At 49.8% G+C, this 21,385-nt stretch overlaps 1 protein-coding gene across 3 annotated transcripts in view; it reads right to left on the reverse strand.

Moving 5' to 3' along the window:
* Positions 1-21,385, reverse strand: part of SAFB (scaffold attachment factor B) — a 36,538-nt gene that overhangs the window by 1,538 nt on the left and 13,615 nt on the right. For 2 of the 3 annotated variants that reach the window (XM_027049265.2, XM_027049264.2), the window contains exons 3-17: positions 19,954-20,018; positions 19,665-19,871; positions 16,736-16,798; positions 14,058-14,085; positions 12,606-13,116; positions 12,137-12,186; positions 11,202-11,296; positions 9,330-9,479; positions 9,170-9,252; positions 8,731-8,870; positions 8,478-8,566; positions 6,162-6,268; positions 3,755-4,045; positions 2,492-2,629; positions 2,234-2,276 (exon numbers count right to left, since the gene is read on the reverse strand). In XM_027049265.2, the coding sequence (XP_026905066.2) occupies positions 2,234-2,276; positions 2,492-2,629; positions 3,755-4,045; positions 6,162-6,268; positions 8,478-8,566; positions 8,731-8,870; positions 9,170-9,252; positions 9,330-9,479; positions 11,202-11,296; positions 12,137-12,186; positions 12,606-13,116; positions 14,058-14,085; positions 16,736-16,798; positions 19,665-19,871; positions 19,954-20,018 (2,060 nt within the window). Of the gene's footprint in view, positions 1-2,233; positions 2,277-2,491; positions 2,630-3,754; positions 4,046-6,161; positions 6,269-8,477; positions 8,567-8,730; positions 8,871-9,169; positions 9,253-9,329; positions 9,480-11,201; positions 11,297-12,136; positions 12,187-12,605; positions 13,117-14,057; positions 14,086-16,735; positions 16,799-19,660; positions 19,872-19,953; positions 20,019-21,385 lie in introns of those variants that run through there. The other variant, XM_053220031.1, reaches the window with a different exon arrangement.

Below are 21,385 nucleotides of genomic sequence, written 5' to 3' on the forward strand. Positions count from 1 at the left end.
AGTGACAGTAACTCAGAAGTACTGGCGAGCATTCTACACACGGTCGTGTGCCACAGAGGCCATTTGGGCTTGCTCAACAGCCACATCCTCGAAGTCTGCTCACGGACAAGTGAGGAAAACTGAAGAATGTAAACAACGGAGAAAGAAACCGAGGGATGAGAGCCACCCTAATCCAAAAGGAGAGACTTCAGGCACCGAAGGAGAGAAGGCGCTGGGGCCTAGTGGCCGCCCTGTGCCAGGAACAGACAGACAAGCAGTGCACCCGGGCCCGGTGCTCTAGCCCCTAGGAACCTCCAGAACCAAACCGCCACTAGGGATCCTTTCACACTCACCCCAGACCTGGCGCCTCACCGGACCGACCACCAGCCACTCTGTGGCATGGTCTGTGGAACCTGCTGGCCTGGCCCTGTTCTACGTGCCATCGGAAGGATGGAAGAGAGAGCCCTTCTAGGAATGGCTGTTTCTCGTTCTAGGAAATGCTGTTCTCAACAAACGCTCACCACTGGCCCTTCACCCAAAGCCTGCCCTGCTTGCCGGAAGGACGCCCCAAGCTTTAGGGAGCCGGTGAGGCGGCTTTGGCTCCATTGTTGCTCTCATGATCCCACAAACCCAATCTGTAGCCCTGTGGTCTTTTGCTCCAAGATCACATTCTAAGCGAGAAAGCCTAGAAAGGAGTCCTGGTAATGAAGCCTCTTGGACGGATGCTCCGGCTGCCCTGTGGCTGCACGCGTCCGCGCTTCTGCGCCTGCTAAGCCAGGAGCTCGCCAGGGCCGGGGCCGGGGCCAGCCTGTCACACGGGAGCCCTGGCCACGTGTGCTTCCGCCTCCTGCCTCCACAGGCCTCGCGTTCCCAAATGTGTGCGGACACCTCCCTCAACCAAAGTGGGGGAGGTGGGGCTCAACTGTACCAGATGGACAAACACAGCACTGTTCCTTCCAGGCACAAAGCCAAAGCCAAAGTGTCCGGGCAGGACAACAGCTGCTTAAATGAGACCCCGAAGCCCCACTTCCATAAGGAACCTGCAGGACACACCAGCTTGTAAAAAAACAAAACAACGAAAAAAAAAAAAAACAACAGCTCACGATTCAGACCACTTCCTTTCGACAAACGCAAATATTTCCGAACAAGCAAGCTTTTCTCGGCAGCCTTCCGAAGACACCGAACCGACAGAGAACACTTTGCACAAAGCCGATCTCTAGCTCTGCCCGGTTTTTCACAGGGTAGCCACACTCTCCTGCCTACCGACCAGCTGGTGTAACGGCTCAGCAAGACCCTGAGAGCCTGTGTTCGTGTCCCCTTCTGTGTCCCATGTCACTGCCTGCATCCAGGGCAGCACCAGGGTTACTAAGGACAGCACACACAAGAGAAAACATCCTTTCAGGTTTGGGAGCGCTTCAGCCCATAGCGGCAGGAGAGAGCAGGCAGGGATTAGCAGCTGCGTGTCAGGAGCCGGGCCAACCGGTGTAGACATGGCTGTCAACCCATTTAGCCCCCACACCCTGAGCAGGGGGGAGTGAGCGCCCTCACTTCAGAGTTGGGAGACACGTGCTCAGAACAGTGCTGACACCAGAATGCGACTCTGGTTCTGGTTCTGGAGCCTGGACATCTAACCACTGAGCCCCACTTCCCCAAAGAGAACCGCCAAGAGCGGGTGTAGATTCAGTTGCTCTTCAGATTCACCTCCAAGAAGAGGAAAAAGAGGCACGCGACGACTGCTCCGGAGGTAGCAGGGGACCCGCTGGGTACGGCCAGGACTACGCAGTCCCCAGCCACGCCCTCAGGAAGTGAGGAAGGAGGGCAGACAGAGCCGCGCTCCAGCAGGGAAAGGAAACTCACGGGCAGCAATTGTGCCCCCACGCCGCCCTGACCACAACCTTCCGGAATTCCTCCCCGCACCCCCTGATATTCCAAGTAAACCCACTAAAGAGTCAGCGCGATGTGGAGAAGTTCTTAATCTAAACGTTCGACAAGTAAAAGAAAAACTCCAGCATATTTCTTAACATGTGAGTCCTGCAAAGCATGAGCCCCTGGCCTCTCATGGGCCGAGCTGTGCAGACGGTGACAGTGGAGCCCTTCAGACTCACCCAAGGCTCCTTAGACATTGATACAGATACGGCATTTGGCTACTTCGCTATTCAGAAGTGAACGACCCTCAGCTGAGGAGGGAGACAGCACGGAGAGAGAATCGATTCCACGGCAAAAACCGTGGCTGCAACTCAAGTTTCTGACTCACCTGTCCTTCCCTTTCTCCCATCATGGATCTTGAACCTTCTCTCCTGAAAAAGGAAATTTAAATGAAAACATAAGAAGAGAAGGTAGGTCGGCTAGACACCCCCTCCCCCAATAGAAAACATTTCCCAAACCGAACCCAAGTTATTCACAGCCTGAAGGTCTCAAAGCCTAGAAAGGCCAACCCTAGTCCTTCATCATTCAGAACGAGAGGAAAAGAGAACTTGTACAAATGGGCAGGGTCATCGGGAGCCTGGCTGACCTGTCGACAGAGTGGTCAGGGTAGCGGCCCCGGTCCCTGTGGTCAAAGTCATGGAAACGGTCCTGGCGGTTGAAATCAGAATGGTAGCGCTCATCCAGAGCGGCCCGCTTTGCTTCCGGCCAGTAGGCATCGTCTCGCCTGGAGGGGGAATAAAGAAGTGACAGAATTTCTCCTTCAAGTTCATAACCTTTGCGGAGCTGGTGAACTGAACCCTCAAACTGTCCCTGGCTCCTATCATTCCACAGAATGAGAATTAACTTTTTCGTCTTTGCTACACAAGCTGAGAGCGGCCAGTAGGGTGATGTGGGATCCGACTGAAGGACCCCCTTCTATTCTATCCAACAAGCCTCACTTGACCCTAAAGAGAAGAGCCTTGGTTTCCCTAACAGGAGGGGACGTGGGCACACCGGCACACCCGCAGGTCGCCTCCGGGAACAGCACACGGCCTCAATCTATCAGGACAGCAAGCGAGAGTCATGACCCCCAGCTCTCCTCAGCGCACTACCTCTTTTCCTCCAACGCGGACTTAACCCAGCAAAGACACCAGTGGGGGGACGTTGAGAGGCACCTGAAATATACTGTTTCAAAAACACGCATGACCGTAACGGACTCCCAGCAGCGGTGTTCTGCACAAAGGCATCAAAAATCCTAAAAGAGCTTGAAGGCCCTCGAAAGAAGTCTTGCTGGATATTACACGCAATCCACGCAATCTCCACACAATAGAGGGAGGAATACAAAACACGGTTCTTCCCGAGTGGCGATGCGTGCAGAAAAGCTGGTCATATCAGTGCTGGGATTACCACCCTGGACTCCCAGCAGCAAGGACTGAAATCGGGCCCGTTTTTCACTGGGGCTAGCGTTGGAGTATGCCCAAGTCATGTCGGTATGTCCAGGGAATTAAAGTTAATATCACTGGAAACGAGCCACAACACATGGCTACAATGACAAAGCCTACACGGAGGCCTGAAGGAAGTTTCTTCCGTCGCGGGTCACCCCCCTCGGCACTTGACTCGCATGTAGCCCCTCGGGGGTTCTGTGCTAGGACTTGAACGTGAGGCTTTCTTAGGCGCTGCTCTACCCATTTCCCCACTGACCCCTAACAATCTCAGGTGCCCGACGAACAGGACGTCAAATCGAGCGTAGCCCGTACGCATGCGGCCTCTGAAACGAGAATCTCGCGGAAGCGCGACGTGGGGGACCCTCACCCGATCCTAAAGGCCACAGGCCGCCTCCGGGGTGGCGGCTAAGGGCAGCTAGGCTCACCGGCCGTCCACGTCGTAGGGCCTCCGCACTGCGGGCCGCCGCTCCTGCTCGTAGCGCAGCTCCTGCTGGCGCCGCAGCTCCTCCCGCTCGCGGTGGATGCGCTCCTGCTCCCGCCGGCGCTCGTGCTCCACGTGCATGCGCTCGCGCTCCAGCCGCTCCCGCTCCATGCGCTCGCGCTCCAGGCGGTGGCGGTGGAAGGCCAGCCTCTCGCGGGCGATCTCCAGCCGCTCGCGCTCCTCCCGCTCCCACTGCGCCTGCATGCGCTGCTCCCACTCGCTGCGCTCGCGCACCCTGCGGGAGAGCAGCTGCTGGAGGGGCCGCGGTGCCGGTGGCATCACCCGGCCAGGCGAGCGGCCGGGACACGGGAGCTGCAGAAACGCGGCCCCGGGGCCGCGCCTTCCCGACCGGCCAGGGCGTCGGTGCGGCGGCAGCCCCGGGGGGCCCCCCAGTTCGGTCCCCGATCGGCGGGAATCAGAGCAGAGAGGCACGGGCACATAGGGGCTCCTCTAGGATAGGAGCTGAACCTCACTTCCCGAAACCTTTTCTGCAGATCAACATCTGATTCCGTGAAACAGGCCATTAAAAATAAGAAACAGAACACACCTGCCACAGGAAATTAAGTCTCGGTCAGGACCTCCTGTCCCTAAATGAGCTTCAGTCACCCCGGGATGGGGCGAGTGCACTAGAATTGAAATCCTGACGATGTTTGTAAACTCAGATGAGTTTACCAACAGGCAGCCCGCGGTGGCCGCGCGAAGGGCCGGGGAGCCCGCGCAGCCCGAGGGCGCGGCCAGCTCTGCTCTCGTTAGGGACACCAGCTACACCCCAGCGCATTTCCTGCCAGTCCCTGTACGTGTGACACGGAAGACAGTGGCCACATTGTCCCCTTTCCACCTGCTGCTACGCCTTTACAGACACCTACTTATACCGGCAGAAACGCATACTCTTGCCTCACTGCCGGCTTTTGGACAAGAATGGCTACAGCCTCCTTGATTAATGCAACACGTCCAGGCCCTCCCACATCCGCCTTTACAGGTCGAGGGCAAGGGTTCAGGAAGGGCCCCGTGGAGCGGACAGGCCACGGTTTATACAAGCAGCACCCAGAGGCAGACCTTTTGATGGTCTCCTAACTTTCACAACCTCACACAATCGGAGGCTTTCTCATGCACAAGTTCCTCTAGGGCAGGTCTGGAGAAGTGGCACTTCTAGGTCTGGGGCACTAGACAGCCGCGCGGGCCTCCGCGGAATCCCTCTCCAGGGGCTGCGCCCCGGTCCCCCACACTGGAATGCACACAGTGCACCCAACCAAACCGGCAGAAGCAAAAACTGGTCCCGCTGCTCTTTTCACGCGCGCTCCCGGTGCCCAGTGAAGCCTCCCTTCGTCCTGAGTCCTGCGGTACCTGACCCGTCCCTTCTGTCGACTCGCTCCTGTCCGTTTCCTAGCAGGTTTTTTTTGCCTCCTTACATTTCCTTCACATCACGTTTATTCCCATCCCTCGTGGATCTTTCACGTACAGACAGAAGTTACATTTTCTCTCGGTCAACCTCTCCTTCCGGCCCCCAACTCTTGAACGCACCAACTTCCGCTGTATACGGGTGTTGTCAGCTTTCATGTTTGTGTTCTGTCACCAGCTGACGGGGACTGTTTTGTCACTGATGGGAGCCGCAGACCCAGAGGGCCGACCAAAGGAATAGCCAAGTGACTTGAAGCTATTAAAGGATGGGAGAGCCCATCCTTTTGTCCCTGGTGAGAAACGTCACTACTGACATATGAAGTACCCACATGCGCACGGGTCAGCTCTGTGGCCCTACGTCACTTCAACACAAGGGCCCTTTGTCCGGCGCTCGTCCCTGCGCAGCAGGAAGCTGTGAGTGTACGCACACCAGAAAGGCCGTGCCTCGCCCCCTCTACTCATTCTTACTCTGCCAGTTTTACGAGCGCTGTTTATTTTTTCAACTATAGTTTAAAAATTGTTTCTTTGTAAAAAACTGTCATACAGTGTGTTCAGTACTGCTTGTGTTTAGTTTTTAAAATTTCTGGAGACTTTTTCTTTAGCTACTTTAAGGATGGGGACATCTCTGCTCTCTCCCTGCGTGTGTCCCACTGTTTCTCTCCCTTCCAACCGCTCTGGGGGCACGCCGGCTGTGTGAACCAGCACTGCTAGGCATTTCAACTCCCTGCCGTTACCTCCCAGAATCATCAAGAGATGGGCCTATCTGCACGAGAAGATCATTTGAAAATAACCACAGGATGGAAGAGCACAGCAAGTCTATTGAAGGCCAAAGGAGCAACAGGGTTTAAAGCAATATCCCACCCACAGGGGGCTCTGAAAATATGCCCCCATGACATGGTCTGACTAGTCCAGAGACAGAAGCAAACCAGGAACACTGCTGGACACGGACTCACCTCCGGGACTCAGAGTCTCTCGACTTCCGAGGCTCTTTGACTTTATCAAAAGACACAACAGACCGCTTCTCTCTGCTGGCCGATTTGCGATCCTGGCTCTTAGAAACCTGGTTCACCAAAAAATATTCATGAGTTAAGGTAGAAATGACAACAGGAAGAATCAGGCAAGTCCACATCCAAGCATCCAACACGATGATTGGAAATGAACGTTAACATTTAATGGGACAACCAGTTAACAGGGTGTTCCCTCCTAAGAAACTTCATGTTTTCCTGACCATACTTAAAAATCAAAACGTCATCACCATGCCAAAATCTCCAACGAGAATTTTCAACAGGGTCAAAATAGAAATATTACCTCCCTAAACTTTTTATACGATGAAAACCAATTCTTAAAAAAATGTATTTGGGGCGCCTGGGTGGCTCAGTCGGTTGAGCGTCCAACTTCGGCTCAGGTCACGATCTCACGGTCCGTGAGTTCGAGCCCCGCGTCGGGCTCTGTGCTGACCGCTCAGAGCCTGAAGCCTGTTTCAGATTCTGTGTCTCCCTCTCTCTCTGACCCTCCCCCGTTCATGCTCTGTCTCAAAAATAAATAAACGTTAAAAAAAAAAATTAAAATAAACTCCTTGGAGTGCCTGGGTGGCTCAGTCGGCTGAACGTCCGACTTCAGCTCAGGTCATGATCTCGTGGTTCATGGGGTGGAGCCCCACGTCGGGCCCTGTGCTGACAGCTCGGAGCCTGGAGCTGCTCCGGATTCTGTGTCTCCCTCTCTCTCTGCCCCTCCCCAGCTTGCACTCGGTTTCTCTCTCTCTCAAAAATAAATAAAACATTGAAAAAATAACATAACATAAACTAAACTCCTTACTCTCAACTCTTTACTTCTGTTCTTTTCGTTCCTAATTAAACATGCAGTGAGTGCCCAACCATGGCTACCTCTAGTATAGCTGAGGATTCCTGATTTGTGTGACTGCGTTATCTTTACGAGAGCTACCCATCTTAGCCCTGGAACTCATACTTCCATTTTGCCATTTTCCACTCATTTTACATAAAATAACTGTAAAAGAGGTCACATGTACTATAACATGTGCACAAACATAAGCACGCTGGAAGTTTGCAGAACTGGAACACTGGCTTGCAATAGCCAAAACGATTTGCCATCTCACAGCACAGGGTAACATGGCAGGCCCGAGGCTGGCGCCTGGGAACCTGGCGTTCAGAGTGTCTCCAGCTGACAGTCCCAGGGTGGTCACTGTGCCTAGACTGTGCCCACTGTGGTTTCTGCTCAACACCTGCTTTCCCCTTAGAAGTCACGAATTTCGGTATATATCTAGCAGAACGTCTAGGTAACCAGCCCCCAAATAACAACCTTGGGTGCTGACACTAACAGGCTAACGGGCTTCCCTGGGCAAGAGCATAGGCCACACGAAGGGGAGAGCACGAGGGAGCCTGCACAAGTCCTCTCTGGACTCTGTGTCTTTTCCCCCATGACTGGGCTGTGTATCCTTACTGCACCACTGTAGGTAATCTTAGCTGTGAGGACCATCACAGGCCAAGCCCCGTGGTCCTGAGGGTGAACTGGTGAAGGTGGGTGGTCTTGAGGACCCTGGCCCCATATCTACCCAAGTTGCAAGACCCAAAAATTGAAGTTAGGGACACTGACAGCTGCCTAAGCCCTCACAGCAGGCAGAGTGAAATGGTAAGGACCCAAGACAGGTACTTTGTGAATTGTGTTCTCTGGAGCATCTGCGTGGAGAAAGAACACGGGACCGAGCCCAAGTGGAGATCCAACTCAGAAGGGCATGAAACCCCAGCTGAGTTACATAGGAGTTTAGGAATGCGTGATGGAGAGCTGCCACCACTTTCAAGGGAGACCATGAAAATGGCCACCCACATGTGGATTTGGGGGGGAAGCCAACTATTCCCATATTTTAATTTTATAAGACAGTCCTCTAACTCTGTCATGGCTTTAGTTCACATTTGAACTTTAAAATTAGCTTTAGGTAATAAGAAAACAAAAATTCTCATCAGAACAAAGTTATGCGCAAACAAAAGCTTTTAAACTCTTTCCGTTTTGGGGGCAACTGGGTGGATCAGTCACCAGAAATCAAGCGTCTGACTCTTGATTTTCACTCAGGTTACGATCTCATGTTTTGCAAGTTCGAGCCCTGTGTCAGGTTCTGTGATGACAGGACGGAATGTGCTTGTGATTCTCTGTCTCTCCCCTGCTCTCACTCTCTCAAGATACACTTTAAGAATAAAAAAATAAATAAGTGAAATAAGAGAAACACTAAACACTCTAGTTAGAAAACTGATACTCACTCTCTCTTTGGATCCTGAAGTCTTGACACTAATAACAGGCACCCCTTTAGATTTATCCATCACTACGGTCCGCTCGGTTCCTCGACTTCCTACAGAAGAAAGGAGTTGTGTAATGGAAGAAACAGAAAACTCCCAGATTAGACAAAAAGGATTTCTCTCTATGGAAAAGAAATCTAGTATGCACTGCTGACAGCAAACCGTAAACCACACCAGCCAGGAACAGAGCACAGGGCGACATCACCAGTGACAGCACCTGATTTTGTGGTTCGAGATCGCTCGGAGGGGCCAGGTTTCTGATCATCTTGATCTTTACTCTTTTCTCCGCTTACGTCTTCACCCTTCTTAGTGTCCTCTTTTCTATCACCTTTATCTTCCCTCTTGAGGTTCGCAGATCTACAAATGACATCCCAGAACAGACGCACGTTACGTCCAACATTTAGGCAGCGAAGCAGCCACGACGAGACTCTTGCAGTGAGCGCCATGTGACCAGGAGCCTGCTCTCCCCAAGCACCCTTGGAAGAGGGGCTGAAGGAAGGAATCCTCTCAGGGAGCCACTTGAACCCCCTCCACCAAACGTCAGTATAAACTAAAGGAGGGGGAGGCCTTGCGGTCTCCCTGTCCGTGGAAAACGTGCAGGATGCGAAACGTAGAAAGGCCATCTTGTCCACAGTTCCCTCAGAGAAGAGCGATACCTGTCACTGGTGCTGGACTTCTCCTTCTTCCCCTCACCCTCTCTCTTCTCAGAAGTTTTCTTCCCAGTTGGTTCATTTTTCGCCTGAAAAAAAGAATCAAGTGCAAGTATTACCTTATTTCCTCAAAGGGTCACATCCCGGTAAGAAAACCACCACTTACTTTTTCCACGGAGATCATCTTCCCGTGGAGCTCTGTTTTGTGCAGGTGGTTAATGCATTTTGTGGCCTCTTCTGCTGTGGACATTGTAACAAAGCCATAGCAGCGAGCTCCAGGACTCCGGGCATTTGTCACAACCTTAGCGCCCACCACCTCAAAGGAAAGCACACAAACGGGACTCAGACACAAAGCCCCCACTCACAGACCCCCAACACCCGCTGCGTGAAACGCACAGGACATCCCCGTTCACGCTGCGTTCCTCTGATGCATGAGTCCCGGCACCTGCCCTGGAATGAGGACTGTGGGCGACGCCCCGTCACCCAGTGCCTGACAAGTGGCACATGACAACTAGGGAGGATGACGCTACTGCCTCACTGGGACGACTCTGCGGATCTGCCCCACTTCCGGCTGTTCCCTCTGGGGATCAGACCTCAGCCGTCATTCCGTTAGCCGTGTGGGCAGTGAAGCAGGAAGATAGATGTGCACATGGAGACTGACGTAAGGACGCTAAACCCTTAGCGATGACTCTAAAGAGCGATGACAAAATTCGGTAGGAGAGGTTTCTGGCACCAGAGGCACATCTTTGCACACTACTTACTTCTCCCAGTGACCCTGGCAAGTTAAGGTTAGGCACTCTGGCTCAGGGGAGGTCCCACATAAGCCAGTATTCACCCTCATTATGCCACACGCACACTCAGACCCAAGAGTTTCCGAGTGGGCTGTCCCTACTCAAGGACATTAAGCTGAGAACGAACCCAAGACACTGCAGGCTCCAAGGTGACATGTCCCTGCTGAGAGTACCCATCTGGGCCACAGGGGAATCGTGCAAGAGGCCCAGCACGCATTACCGAGGCCCAGGGAATCATTAGTTATTTCTACAACCCCATCATATTTAATTTCACTCTTTTTGGTTCCCAGACATCGATAACCAAAGCAAATACTATTGGTTTTCTCCGCTATAAATTGTTGAATCCTTACTATAAACAGAGGCCTGTGCTTAAGTCTCACTTTGGCTTGCCCCAAAAGCTACCTCTGAGAAAATGAACCCTGGATGCAGCAGTTTATTTAGGAGGTGAATCTAGAAAGCACATGGGGAGGTGGTGAAAAAGAGAAGGGAAGAGAGCTAACGCAGGTACTCTAAATCAAACACGGAACCGCAGCCGGCCTGGAGGGGTGGGGGAGGCGGGTGCCTCTATCCATCATGGCCACCGCTCTTGGGCTGAGCGAGGAGGGGAATCAGGCAGAGGAGAAGTGGCCCGGCTGTGGGTGAAAGCAGGCGGGCTGAGGGACACGGGCCGGGCCACCAACAGCTCTGCAACAGCTACACACGCCATCCGAAGGAGCCAGCACCTCTGAGGGCCCTCAAGCAGACGGGAGCTCACACAGGGGAAATGACGTGCTCCCGCCACTCGAATGTGAGCAGCAGAGCTGGGCCCACAGCTGCCCAGACCAGTCTGACCCTAAAGGCCCTGTTTACAACCCCTTTCTACAGCCTCCCTCCAGTTCCACAGTGACCACCATCTCGCAGAAGTGCTGACAGCACCTCCCCACCCTGCCCTTTGCCACCACTGCTGAAGTTGAAGACTCAACACCACAGAAACAGATTCAGAAAATCCTCTAAAATTTACGTGGTGGCTTTGGGGCCCGGGAAAAGGGAGAAACAATACGGAGCAGGCGTGGGCTCTGGGAGCTTCCACCTCTCTCAACACGAGCAGTGGAGGGACAGACCCGCCACAGGCTGTGAGCAAACATGAGCCAAAGAACGGCACGGCGTCGTTCAAAGCAGTCCCCGAGAGGGGACAATCATCTGCATGTAAAGGCCGTACTACATTGGCTTAAAAACATTTTCTCTCCTTGATGACCCCTTGGTCTTACCTTCCCATATTTGCTGAAAAGATTCTTCAAATCTGTGGCTCTGGTGGTAGAAGAGAGTCCGCTAACCCAGAAATTTCTACCACAACTGCTACGACCTATTTCAAAAGAAAAGTCTGGTCAAAACCACCACACTCACGAGATCCTGAGTCTTAAAGACTAAAGTCATTCCAAACCAGACACTTCCCCACTTCTCCCAGATGCCAGCACAACCCAAGCCGGCTAAGACAGGAGGGCCTGCCGCGTCCTCACACAACGCTGGGATACGCACACCAGGTCTACCAGGGTGGTGAGCAAAAAGCCAGTTTAACAGCAGTGAACCAGGGGCTATCAGGAACGTGGGAGGTTGGTTCACATAGAAAGTCGCCAAATGGCACTAGGCAGCCCGGTGGAGTGGCTTCTGCCCATAGAACAGCTGCTATCAGGATGAACCCAATCCAGATGCTTCTCCTTCTTGTCATATATACCTTCCCACCTATGCCTCATCTGGATTTCTTCTTCTAGACTGCTAAGAAGGAATCCGAACCAACAAAACGTCGTCTCCATTAGCGATTTTAATAGAGAGCGAAGCTGTTGATAAACCTGAGGTACAAGACAACCCCACGATAGCTGAAGTCAGAACATTTATTCCCATTTACAAGTATCACTGAGGCTAAGGAAGTCTGCAAATCAGAGGGCCAGTCAGGATCGATGAGCTCAAAGTGCTCCCTCGAAAACAAGTGTCTGCTTCCGATCGACAGGTTAACTCTGAGGACCTGGCCTGCCCTCTATAACCCAGAACCTGCAGATGAGTAGCAGAGGAGGGGAGAAAGGCTTCATGAGAGGCCCCAAAGCACATCTGGGAAAGAAACACCATATGCAACGAACCGGAAGCAGATACCCCACTGCTGCCAAGGCCTAACATGCTCCAGGAGACTGGGGTCGCCCCGGTGACCTACCCTTTTCCTCTTTGGAAAGCCTTTTTGTATCCGAGTCATCTTCGACAGAACTAGAGACAAAAGATAATGTCACTCCAGAAGGAAGCAGCAGAGAGGAAACAAACTCAAAATTATAAAACACGTGCTGAGGTTGCATACCTACCCGAAATTTAGTTCTGAAAAAATGATACCCCGACAAACTTGTATTGGAAATCTGACCTAACCATAAGATTTCAGACCCATAGGAGTTAATTAATTCTGCTGGGCTAAAGATAATTAGGAAGAATTAAAGAAAACAACCATGATAGGTTGAGAAAAGAAAAAAGATTATGTAATCAGTTTAAAATAAAGAGAAATAAAACATCGTTTAGAAGTAAACTACAATTGCATCAGTCTGGCTGGCCAATTGCAGAAAAAACAGCTTATGTGTGTCATTAAATGACCAATGAAAAGGAGATAGCGTCTGGTCTAAAACTGAGAAAAAACAAACCTCATTTTCTGATCAGCGCCCTCACTGGCTGAGGACTCTTTAGGAGCCGGAGGGACTTCATTACAAGCTTCAAAAGCAAACTTCTTCACGTCTTCTTTGCTATCTCTGGGGTCTGGGCTTGAGGCTTCCTGGGGCGCTTCCGTGACCTCCTCGCTAGAGGCTTCCGTGTGCTCTGAGGCTTTACTACTCTGCTCAACTGGCTTCTCTAGCCCTACAGGCTCACAGTCCGTCCGCGCGCCATCGCCCGGCTGCTCCACGGGCTCCCTTTTCACTACCGCTAACAGGGTGTCTGCCCTGCTCGCCTGAGCTCGTGCTGTTGACTCGCTGGCCAAATCTAAGTCACCCTCCTCCGGATGGGCGCTGCCAAAAAGGTCCTCTTCCTCCGCAAGCTTTCTGTCTGGCCCCACGCTACTTGTATCCTGTGCAAAGGGCTGCTCCAGCTCGGAACCTTCTTCTTTTACTGGCTCAGATTTACAAGTTTCCCCCAAAATGTCGAGTATTTTCTCATTTTCTACGGATTTAACAGGAATAGAATGGCACAAGGTTTAATTACCAGGGAAATAAAGCAATCACAAATGCGGAACCGGCACGGCTGCCACGCTAACACGAAGAGAACCGCTAGCTACACAGAGATTGGAAAACCCGCGGGTACACAAAGTTACACTGGTTACACTACCTGCGCTCCAACCGACTGCTACAGTAAGCCGCTACGCTACATGGAAGAGAAAAGCATCCCAGAGATTTAACCCCCAAAACCTTCTGGCTGATTCTTGACAGTCTTCATTCTGTCGTCGTTTACATAGAACTCTTCCAAATTTAGCTTCCAAAGTCCAAGTTGCTTAACTGAATGTATCACCATTCACTGAACAGCTCAATTTCCAAATTTCTTTGAATTTCTTTTAACAGAACAGTCCAACATGAAAACCAGAATCTCTTCCATCGGTGATCTGAGATATTTGCAGTCCAGAAAGTGAACGGTATTTGTTTGGAATTCTCATGAAGAAACTCTTTCCTCTTCTGGAATCCAGTTATGTCTCAATGTTTTAAAACGCATCTCCCTACAGCTACCTGCACTGCCTGAATTAAAAACCACAAAGTTAAGACACTGCCCAATATCACAAGATCTGTTTTGTGGGGTGCAGAGGTTATTAGCTCTTGAGAGGCATGCAAACTCTTTCTACATGTTTAAATGCCGTTTACGTTTAAAAAGGCATGAGATAGCCTCATCTCACCAATACAGTTTGTAAAATGAGAAGTCAGCCACTTTCACAGATCTGGTGATATGGCTGGGTTTCCAATCTCTATGATCCTGGTATGTTCTGGATCGTAAACCTTTAGAACAATGTATACTACAGTAAGGCAACTTTTTAAAATTAAAGAATTTAAATTAGAGAAGGTGGAAAGCTAGAATGGTTCCAAACCCCCGCTGGTAAGTTTTTCATTTAACAGTACCTGGCTCCAAGGATGGCTCTTCAATTTCCTGCAACAAAAAACATAAATAAGATTGTGCCAGATGAACACAATCTAGTTCATTTACACTGAAAACTAACTAAAAGGGGGATTTCTGAAGTACAGACTAGGAAACTCACAACTGCACCAGGTGGAGAACCTGCTCGCGCATTCAGGAGAGAGCCTGCCCTCAGACACGCCACCTCCCTCCCCTCTGCCCCAAGCTCCCCATTGCAGGCTACTCTCCAGGGACCTCGGCCCTGGTTGCGGATACTGTTTCTTTTGCCTTGTTTCCCCAGCACCTGGCAATCGTATCACTTTCAGTGGTGATGACCTCATCACGGGCTTGTCGGTCCCCCTAGACTGAACTCTTAGAAGCCAAGAGAGCGGTGTTTTCGTCTACTTGTGGCGTGTAACAGAATGCCTGACATTTCACTCAACGTAGCGCTAATTTCTAAAAATTCAGAAGCGTGAGGGAACATAGGTACAGGTGGTTGGACCTCTGTTCTTAGTTCACGTGGCCCTACTACCTCACCTCTGCCTGCCTGTCACTTGAGTGCTGTCCAGCATTACACGCTACTCCCCTCCCCCCCCCCCAGCTTTTCCAACCAGCGTTGCCACGGGGCCCCCTCTCATCCCTAAATATCCTCCAAACCCTTCCCAGAAAGCCCTGTCCGTCCAGACCATGGCCACTCCTCACCTACAACAGCATCTGGTCTCACTATCCCTTCCCCATTTGCCTGCACTTTACCGCCATGGTGAGCATACGGTTCCTTGTGGCCTAAAGCCTTCAGCGATGGCCCCCACACCCTCTCTCCCCCAGCAGGCCCACGTGTCCCCGCCCCACCCCCAGGCGAGTCCTACACCTCCATCAGCACTTGGCTTGGGGGCCATCTCTTCATAGAAAGGCTTCTCCTAATGGCTTCAGAGGCTGCCCACTATGGAAGAGCCCCTCTGTCAACATGCGGTCCTCCACACCGACATTCCCTCTGCATAAGGCCCATCATTCTGGACTTTAGGCAATACTGAGGAGCACTGACTAGGTTCCACGCACAAATTTAAACACCTCACACACACACACACACACACACGTTAATCAGACAATCCTAACAGGTTGGAACTATCAGTATCAAACTTCTTTTCACAGACAGGGAGACTGGCACAGAGTGACTGACAAACTTCCTCAAGGACACACAGCACAGCCAGAATCTAAGCAATGTCTGTGTGGGTGGGAGTCCACACCAGTCCTGGTCTCTGCTCGACCCTGCTGAGGTACTTCCCATGGCGAGGAAGGGCTCCGGGAAGATGGTGACCACCCTTTCTTCTCATTCATCTCTGTATACACACCTGACACATGCTTGTGGGATGGAGGGGAATGGTCTGCACCTCCACTGGGAACTAGTTTGCCATCCTGGAAAGCACTGTGGAACTGTTCACTTCTCTCAGTTTCGTTTTATGTATTTTTTTTCATGCAACGTACCCCACACCCTGGGAATTAAGCCTACAACTAAAGCCAAAGATCGTTCTAGACAGAATTCTCTCCTTAACTTTCTCCAGAAAGAAATTAATGTACCTCTATTTGTCTCGGAAGGGTTTATATATTTTCCACGTTAACATGGGAGTCTTTGACCAAAAAAACCCAAAAAACAAAAAACTAGAGCAAATGGCAAGACCCGGCTCCTCCTTTCCTTTCGGAGCCAGGAAATGGGTGGTATCGCTTTGCAGCTGGAGCGAGACATCAGGACTAAAGGTAAACTGGGCTCCACCGCACTTTCTTGAGGTTTGCACCCTCCTCGCAGCTGGGATTCTGGCTTGCCAATAACCAACCCTGCCCCTGCCTGGCAGAAGCAAATGGGGATTGTGTCTGAAAGACGGCTTCTAATTAAGCAGTACAGATAAATGAAAAATGACACCAAAAAACCCCAAAAAACAAAAACTGACACATACTATGTTTTTATTTCCTTGCAAAATTTTCCAATGAAAATCAGACAGCTACCCAGATAAGTTTATTCCAGCAATTTTTATCTAGGCAGGCTTGCTGAAAAATTAAAAGGAAACTCAAGACCCACATGTATGTAAATCCTACCTGAAAGTCAGTCCACATCTCATTTGTTCTCATCTAAGATTTAATATTTACACAGACGATACAGTCAAGATGATAGAGTCATCAAAATAAAGCTCTGCATTTGCTGTGAGAAAATTCCCATAGACGGAACCAGAACCCCTGAGGTTCCACCCTTCCCAGCTGTGACATCACTGCTCTGGCCACCCCACCCCTCCTGCATCCTCATCTGGACCCCGAGAATCTCTCCTAGGGAGGGAGTGCTCCCCTCGGCCCCCCCACCCCCACCCCACCTCACCCAACAGAGGACACCACCCAGAACAGATCAGACAGGTGGTCTTTCCGCCGGCAATGAAACCAACAAGACCTTCCCAAACGGGCCCTCCTCTTGGCTGTAGGGAAGCCACGGAGCTCGAAGGGGAAGGAAAGACGAGGAGTCCTTTGCAACAGGCACATTGTACTTGGAGAAAGTGGAAAGTAAAACCCTCTCTGAAGGTGCCAGAGGGGCAAACACACCTCACAATGCCTTGTACTTAGCAGTGCCATACAACATCTGAAGTGGTTGCCAGAAATGGTAGTCTCATCTTGGATTCTAAAATTATCGAGACACACAATTTACCTGCAATATAGTGAAGTCAGATGATGAAGTATCTAAATTGTTTAGAGTTTCTTTGTCCTCCATCTGCAAAATAAACGAGAATACAGCTTATGTTGTCAATACAGGGTAACCCAACGGTACACCCATACAATGAAAAATAAGAGCGATGAAAATCACTCCTGACACAGTGCAGGAATCAAAACAGCATTATAGTTTGACTTCACCTCAGTTTAAAGAAACATTCCAAGTGTATATACCTGCAGATAGAGCGTGAAACCCACTAAAATAGTACCAGTGAGGATTTTAAGACACGAGCCAAAGGAAAAAGGAAAAACAGTAGGTTTAATCTAAAAAGAGATTAAGATTAGGTAGTACAGACTCTCCCAAGTCAGTCGGAACCCCAAGTTCGGGGGCTGCTCTCCCATGAACAATGTCCAGAACCAGACTGCGGGACAGATTCTCAGATTTTCAGGCTGCCACTTCCCCAAGCCTGAATGCTACGGCTACTGAGCCTGCTGCCCCAAGGTGGCTGCGGCCTAGACTGGGGTGGATCCCTTGAGTACCTGACTCCTAGCCTCATCAATCTCCAAAGTGGAGTGTGGGGATAGGAACACAGGACTGCAAAGTCAGGTGGCCCAGAGGCACCTCTGTTGGGGAAGAACGACTGGCGGACTGATCTTCTAAGAGGCGGGCTCTACCCAATAAGGTGGGGGTTCCCCATACACATGAGGGAGATCCATAAAATTACCGGGCGAACCAAAATAATCTTAACTGCTTGCCATAACACCCCAAGCTGGTTATGTTTTAGGGAGGACAATAATGTTTCAAGTATTTGCTAAAGAACACGTACGGCTATTACGTTTATCTGGCTAGGAAGCCACCCTTGCACCACTCCTTCCTTCCCGACGCAGCTGTCTCCAGATCGCCTGTGTGTGCTCCCAAGAGTGCAAGACCATCTGTCCTTTCTCTGCACAAGTGGCCACACATTGTGTACCCTGCCATAGCTTCACTTTCCTCTTGGAGATTGTTTTAATTCCTATAAACCTAATTAACTCATGTACGTGGTTACATTAAAAGTAATAACTATAATAGCGGAAGGGGTGATAATATCTCACACCGACGACAGCAATGACCCTATGGTGCGGCTGTATGCTGGGCACTGCTCTAAAGCAGGGTCAGCAGACTTCTGTCAAGGGCCAGCTGGTGAATATCTGAGACTTTGCAGGCCAAACGGTCTTTGCCATGATCATTCTACTGTACTGTCGGAGAAATCAACCACAGAAGACTGTCCCCAACAGGAGTGGCCATGTTTCAACAGATCTTTGGCCAGTATGAGGACTTTGGATCTAAGCTGGTAAGAAACATTTATCTTTTCAATCTTCCCCAAACCAATTATTTTTGCAAGTGAGGTCTAGAGAGGTTAACTAACTCGCCCAAGGTCGCACAACAAATTAAGTGGCAGACCTTTACTGAATGGTCTTAGTTGTTAAACTATACCACTTCCATCAATCATAATTACTTAACCATCACTGACAGACACTCGAGACACTTCCAGGCTTTTGGGACTGAATGCATTATTTTCTAATCGGAGAGGAAAAACCAACTTCAAGAAGCAGCAGCTAATAAGGAAGGGTAAGTACTTCATCTCACTGCTCTAGCATTTGGGGTACTTTTGAGGAAAGCCACTGAATGAGACTCACGCCAAAAACTAAAATTATATACCCTATTTGTATCAAAATGAGAGTCATTTCTCAGAATCACACTTTCCATTCCAAGGACAGTCTGCTACCTCTAAGGATACTCAGGATCCGTTCCACTAGCAGAGAACAGAGGTTCTTTCCCTGAGGATGACTCAGGAGGCACCCACCAGAAGACATCTGAGAACCACTATAGAAAGGAGGTGCCTCCCAGGAACCCACACATAAGCATTCCTACCGAGATGCCTCACATCTTCTAATTTTTACCGCCTTTTCCATCTAGTCAACATTCATCCTCACAGAAATACAATAATCTAATAAATTTTTCGCACCAAGTCAACACGGTGTAGGAGTTAAGCACACGGACTCTGTCATCAGCCTGGTCTTCTTACTCTCTTACGAGCTATGTGTTCTTGGATCTTTACCTTTACTCTCCAATTTCCTCAAGGAGAAAATAGGCAAAACGTCATTTACATATGTCCTGTTGTGTCAAAAAGATTAAAGGACATCAGGCCTAATGCCTGGCAGACAACATTCAATAAAAACACCCATTACAACTGTATTATAATTTGATTTGTTTCTAACATGAAAAAACTAAGGCTTAAAAACCGTCAAAGCTGGGGCGCCTGGGTGGCTCGGTCGGCTGGGCGGCCGACTCGGCTCAGGTCATGATCTCGAGGTCCATGAGCTCGAGCCCCGCGTCGGGCTCTGTGCTGACAGCTCAGAGCCCGGAGCCTGTTTCGGATTCTGTGTCTCCCTCTCTCTGACCCTCCCCCGTTCATGCTCTGTCTCTCTCTGTCTCAAAAAAATAAATAAACGTTAAAAAAAAACAAAAAACAAAAAACAAAAAACAAAAAACCGTCAAAGCTTATTATGGAAGGGTAACTAGAAGGAGGGTACCAGACGGTTCTTTAACAGGAAAAGACCACCTTTCAACCTGTATTTTGGTATTTTCGAGGCTTCTGAACCATATTACCGTAGACCAACCTCCTAGAACAGGAAGGTCTTGAATAGCGCCCCCGAATGTTTAAGACTGCATTATGCAAATAAATAGCACCTACTCGCGTACCTCACCAAGACACTACTTTTCCAAGCGAAGTGTGTTTTCAGAACTGTCTGAATTTTACACGTGAACAGATGAACTAGTTTTAAAAGGACCCAATTCCAAACGCAAACCTTATCATCTACCAAGATACTTGAGGAACTGACGAATCCTGGTACATCCTAGATAGAGACCCTGCCGAGTTACCTACAGCATGTTCTTGAAGCTGCTCAGGAACGTCTTTCATTTCTCCCTCGACTAGCTCTCTGCTATCGGACAGGGACTCTGGGAGGTTATCCGCATCATCGTCTTCTATGCCATCTGCAACGCTTCCATTATCGATTTCTGCTTCATCCAACACGCTGATGTCCATCATGTCGATGTCCTGCAAGTTCTCCAAACTTGTTTCAACGTCCTCCTGTGACAAAACAAAATATAACCATCACATGACTGCCATGGGTCAATCCACCAAGTTGATTCACTAACAACGTTGCACATACCTGTCCATCCCCAGAGTTTTCCTCCAGTCCATTGTCTTCCACACCCTCTTCTTCTGGTTTACGTCCTGGAGACAGAATCATTTACACCATGAGATCAGTGACATCTATATTCCAGAAGCAGTAACTTTTACAGGCCCTAAGCATTACAGAAGTAGACACCAACACCACGGCACTTCCCAACTTAGGGATGGTAAGACCATTTGGGACTGGACAGCTTGCTCCTACCCCCGGCAGAAGAGTTCTGTTCTCAACAAGTGGCTGTGCAAGTGTGAGGAGCTAGAAATGAGTGCATAGGAAGGTCAGGGCAGATCAGACCTTAAGGCCTGGCCTCCGTGTCGAGTGGCTTTGGTTGTGGGAAAAGAGTATTTCACACAGTGTGCTGCTTTTTAGTTAAGAAAGAGCAAGCGTATTTTCCTACAGAAACTAACACAAAACAACATAAATAAGCAAAAAGGAAAAACCATTCATAATTTTACCACCTGGAGTTATTAGTCCCCATGTTATCATATACTTACATACACAGACATCTTCTCCTATCTTGTTACCTACATATGCGTAAGATGCTTACAAAAATGGCACTGTATGGTCATTCTGTGATCTTGTCAGTATCTTATTTTTTTTTTTTAATTTTTTTTTCAACGTTTATTTATTTTTGGGACAGAGAGAGACACAGCATGAATGCGGGAGGGGCGGAGAGAGAGGGAGACACAGAATCGGAAACAGGCTCCAGGCTCTGAGCCATCAGCCCAGAGCCCGACGCGGGGCTCGAACTCCCGAACCGCGAGATCGTGACCTGGCTGAAGTCGGACGCTTAACCGACTGCGCCACCCAGGAGCCCCATTGTCAGTATCTTATGAACATATTTCCATATTCTTTAACGGCATCATCTAGAGATACCACCATTGATCTAATTAATACATACAGGTAGAAATTCAAGAAAAAGCTTATGAAGATGAACATCCTGGCAGTTTTTTTAAACGTTGATTTACTTTAGAGAGAGAGAGAAAGAGCACATGCGTGAATGGGGGAGGGGCAGAGAGAGGAGGAGACACAGAATTGGAAGCAGGCTCCAGGCTCTGAGCTGTCAGCACAGAGCCTGACATGAGGTTCAAACTCACGAACTGTGAGACCATGACCTGAACTGAAGTCGGACACGAAATCGACCAAGCAACCCAAGAACCTCCTGGCAATTCTTTTTGCACATAGGCAATTACCATTCTAGAACGTATTTCTAGAAAGGGCATTCCCAAGACAAAGCGTATTTTTAAGGCTTTTATTAAAAAAGAAAAAAAGATCCTACCTATTATCAAGATAGGTCACTCCAATTCACACAGCTCCATCAACTATGAATGAAATTGCCAATCTTCCCAAATCTTTGGTAAAATCAGGTATTAATTTTTACCTTCGTCAATGCACTAGGCAAAAAAAGGAA

Source organism: Acinonyx jubatus, chromosome A2 (genome assembly GCF_027475565.1).
Source record: "Acinonyx jubatus isolate Ajub_Pintada_27869175 chromosome A2, VMU_Ajub_asm_v1.0, whole genome shotgun sequence".
Taxonomy (NCBI): Eukaryota; Metazoa; Chordata; class Mammalia; order Carnivora; family Felidae; genus Acinonyx; species Acinonyx jubatus.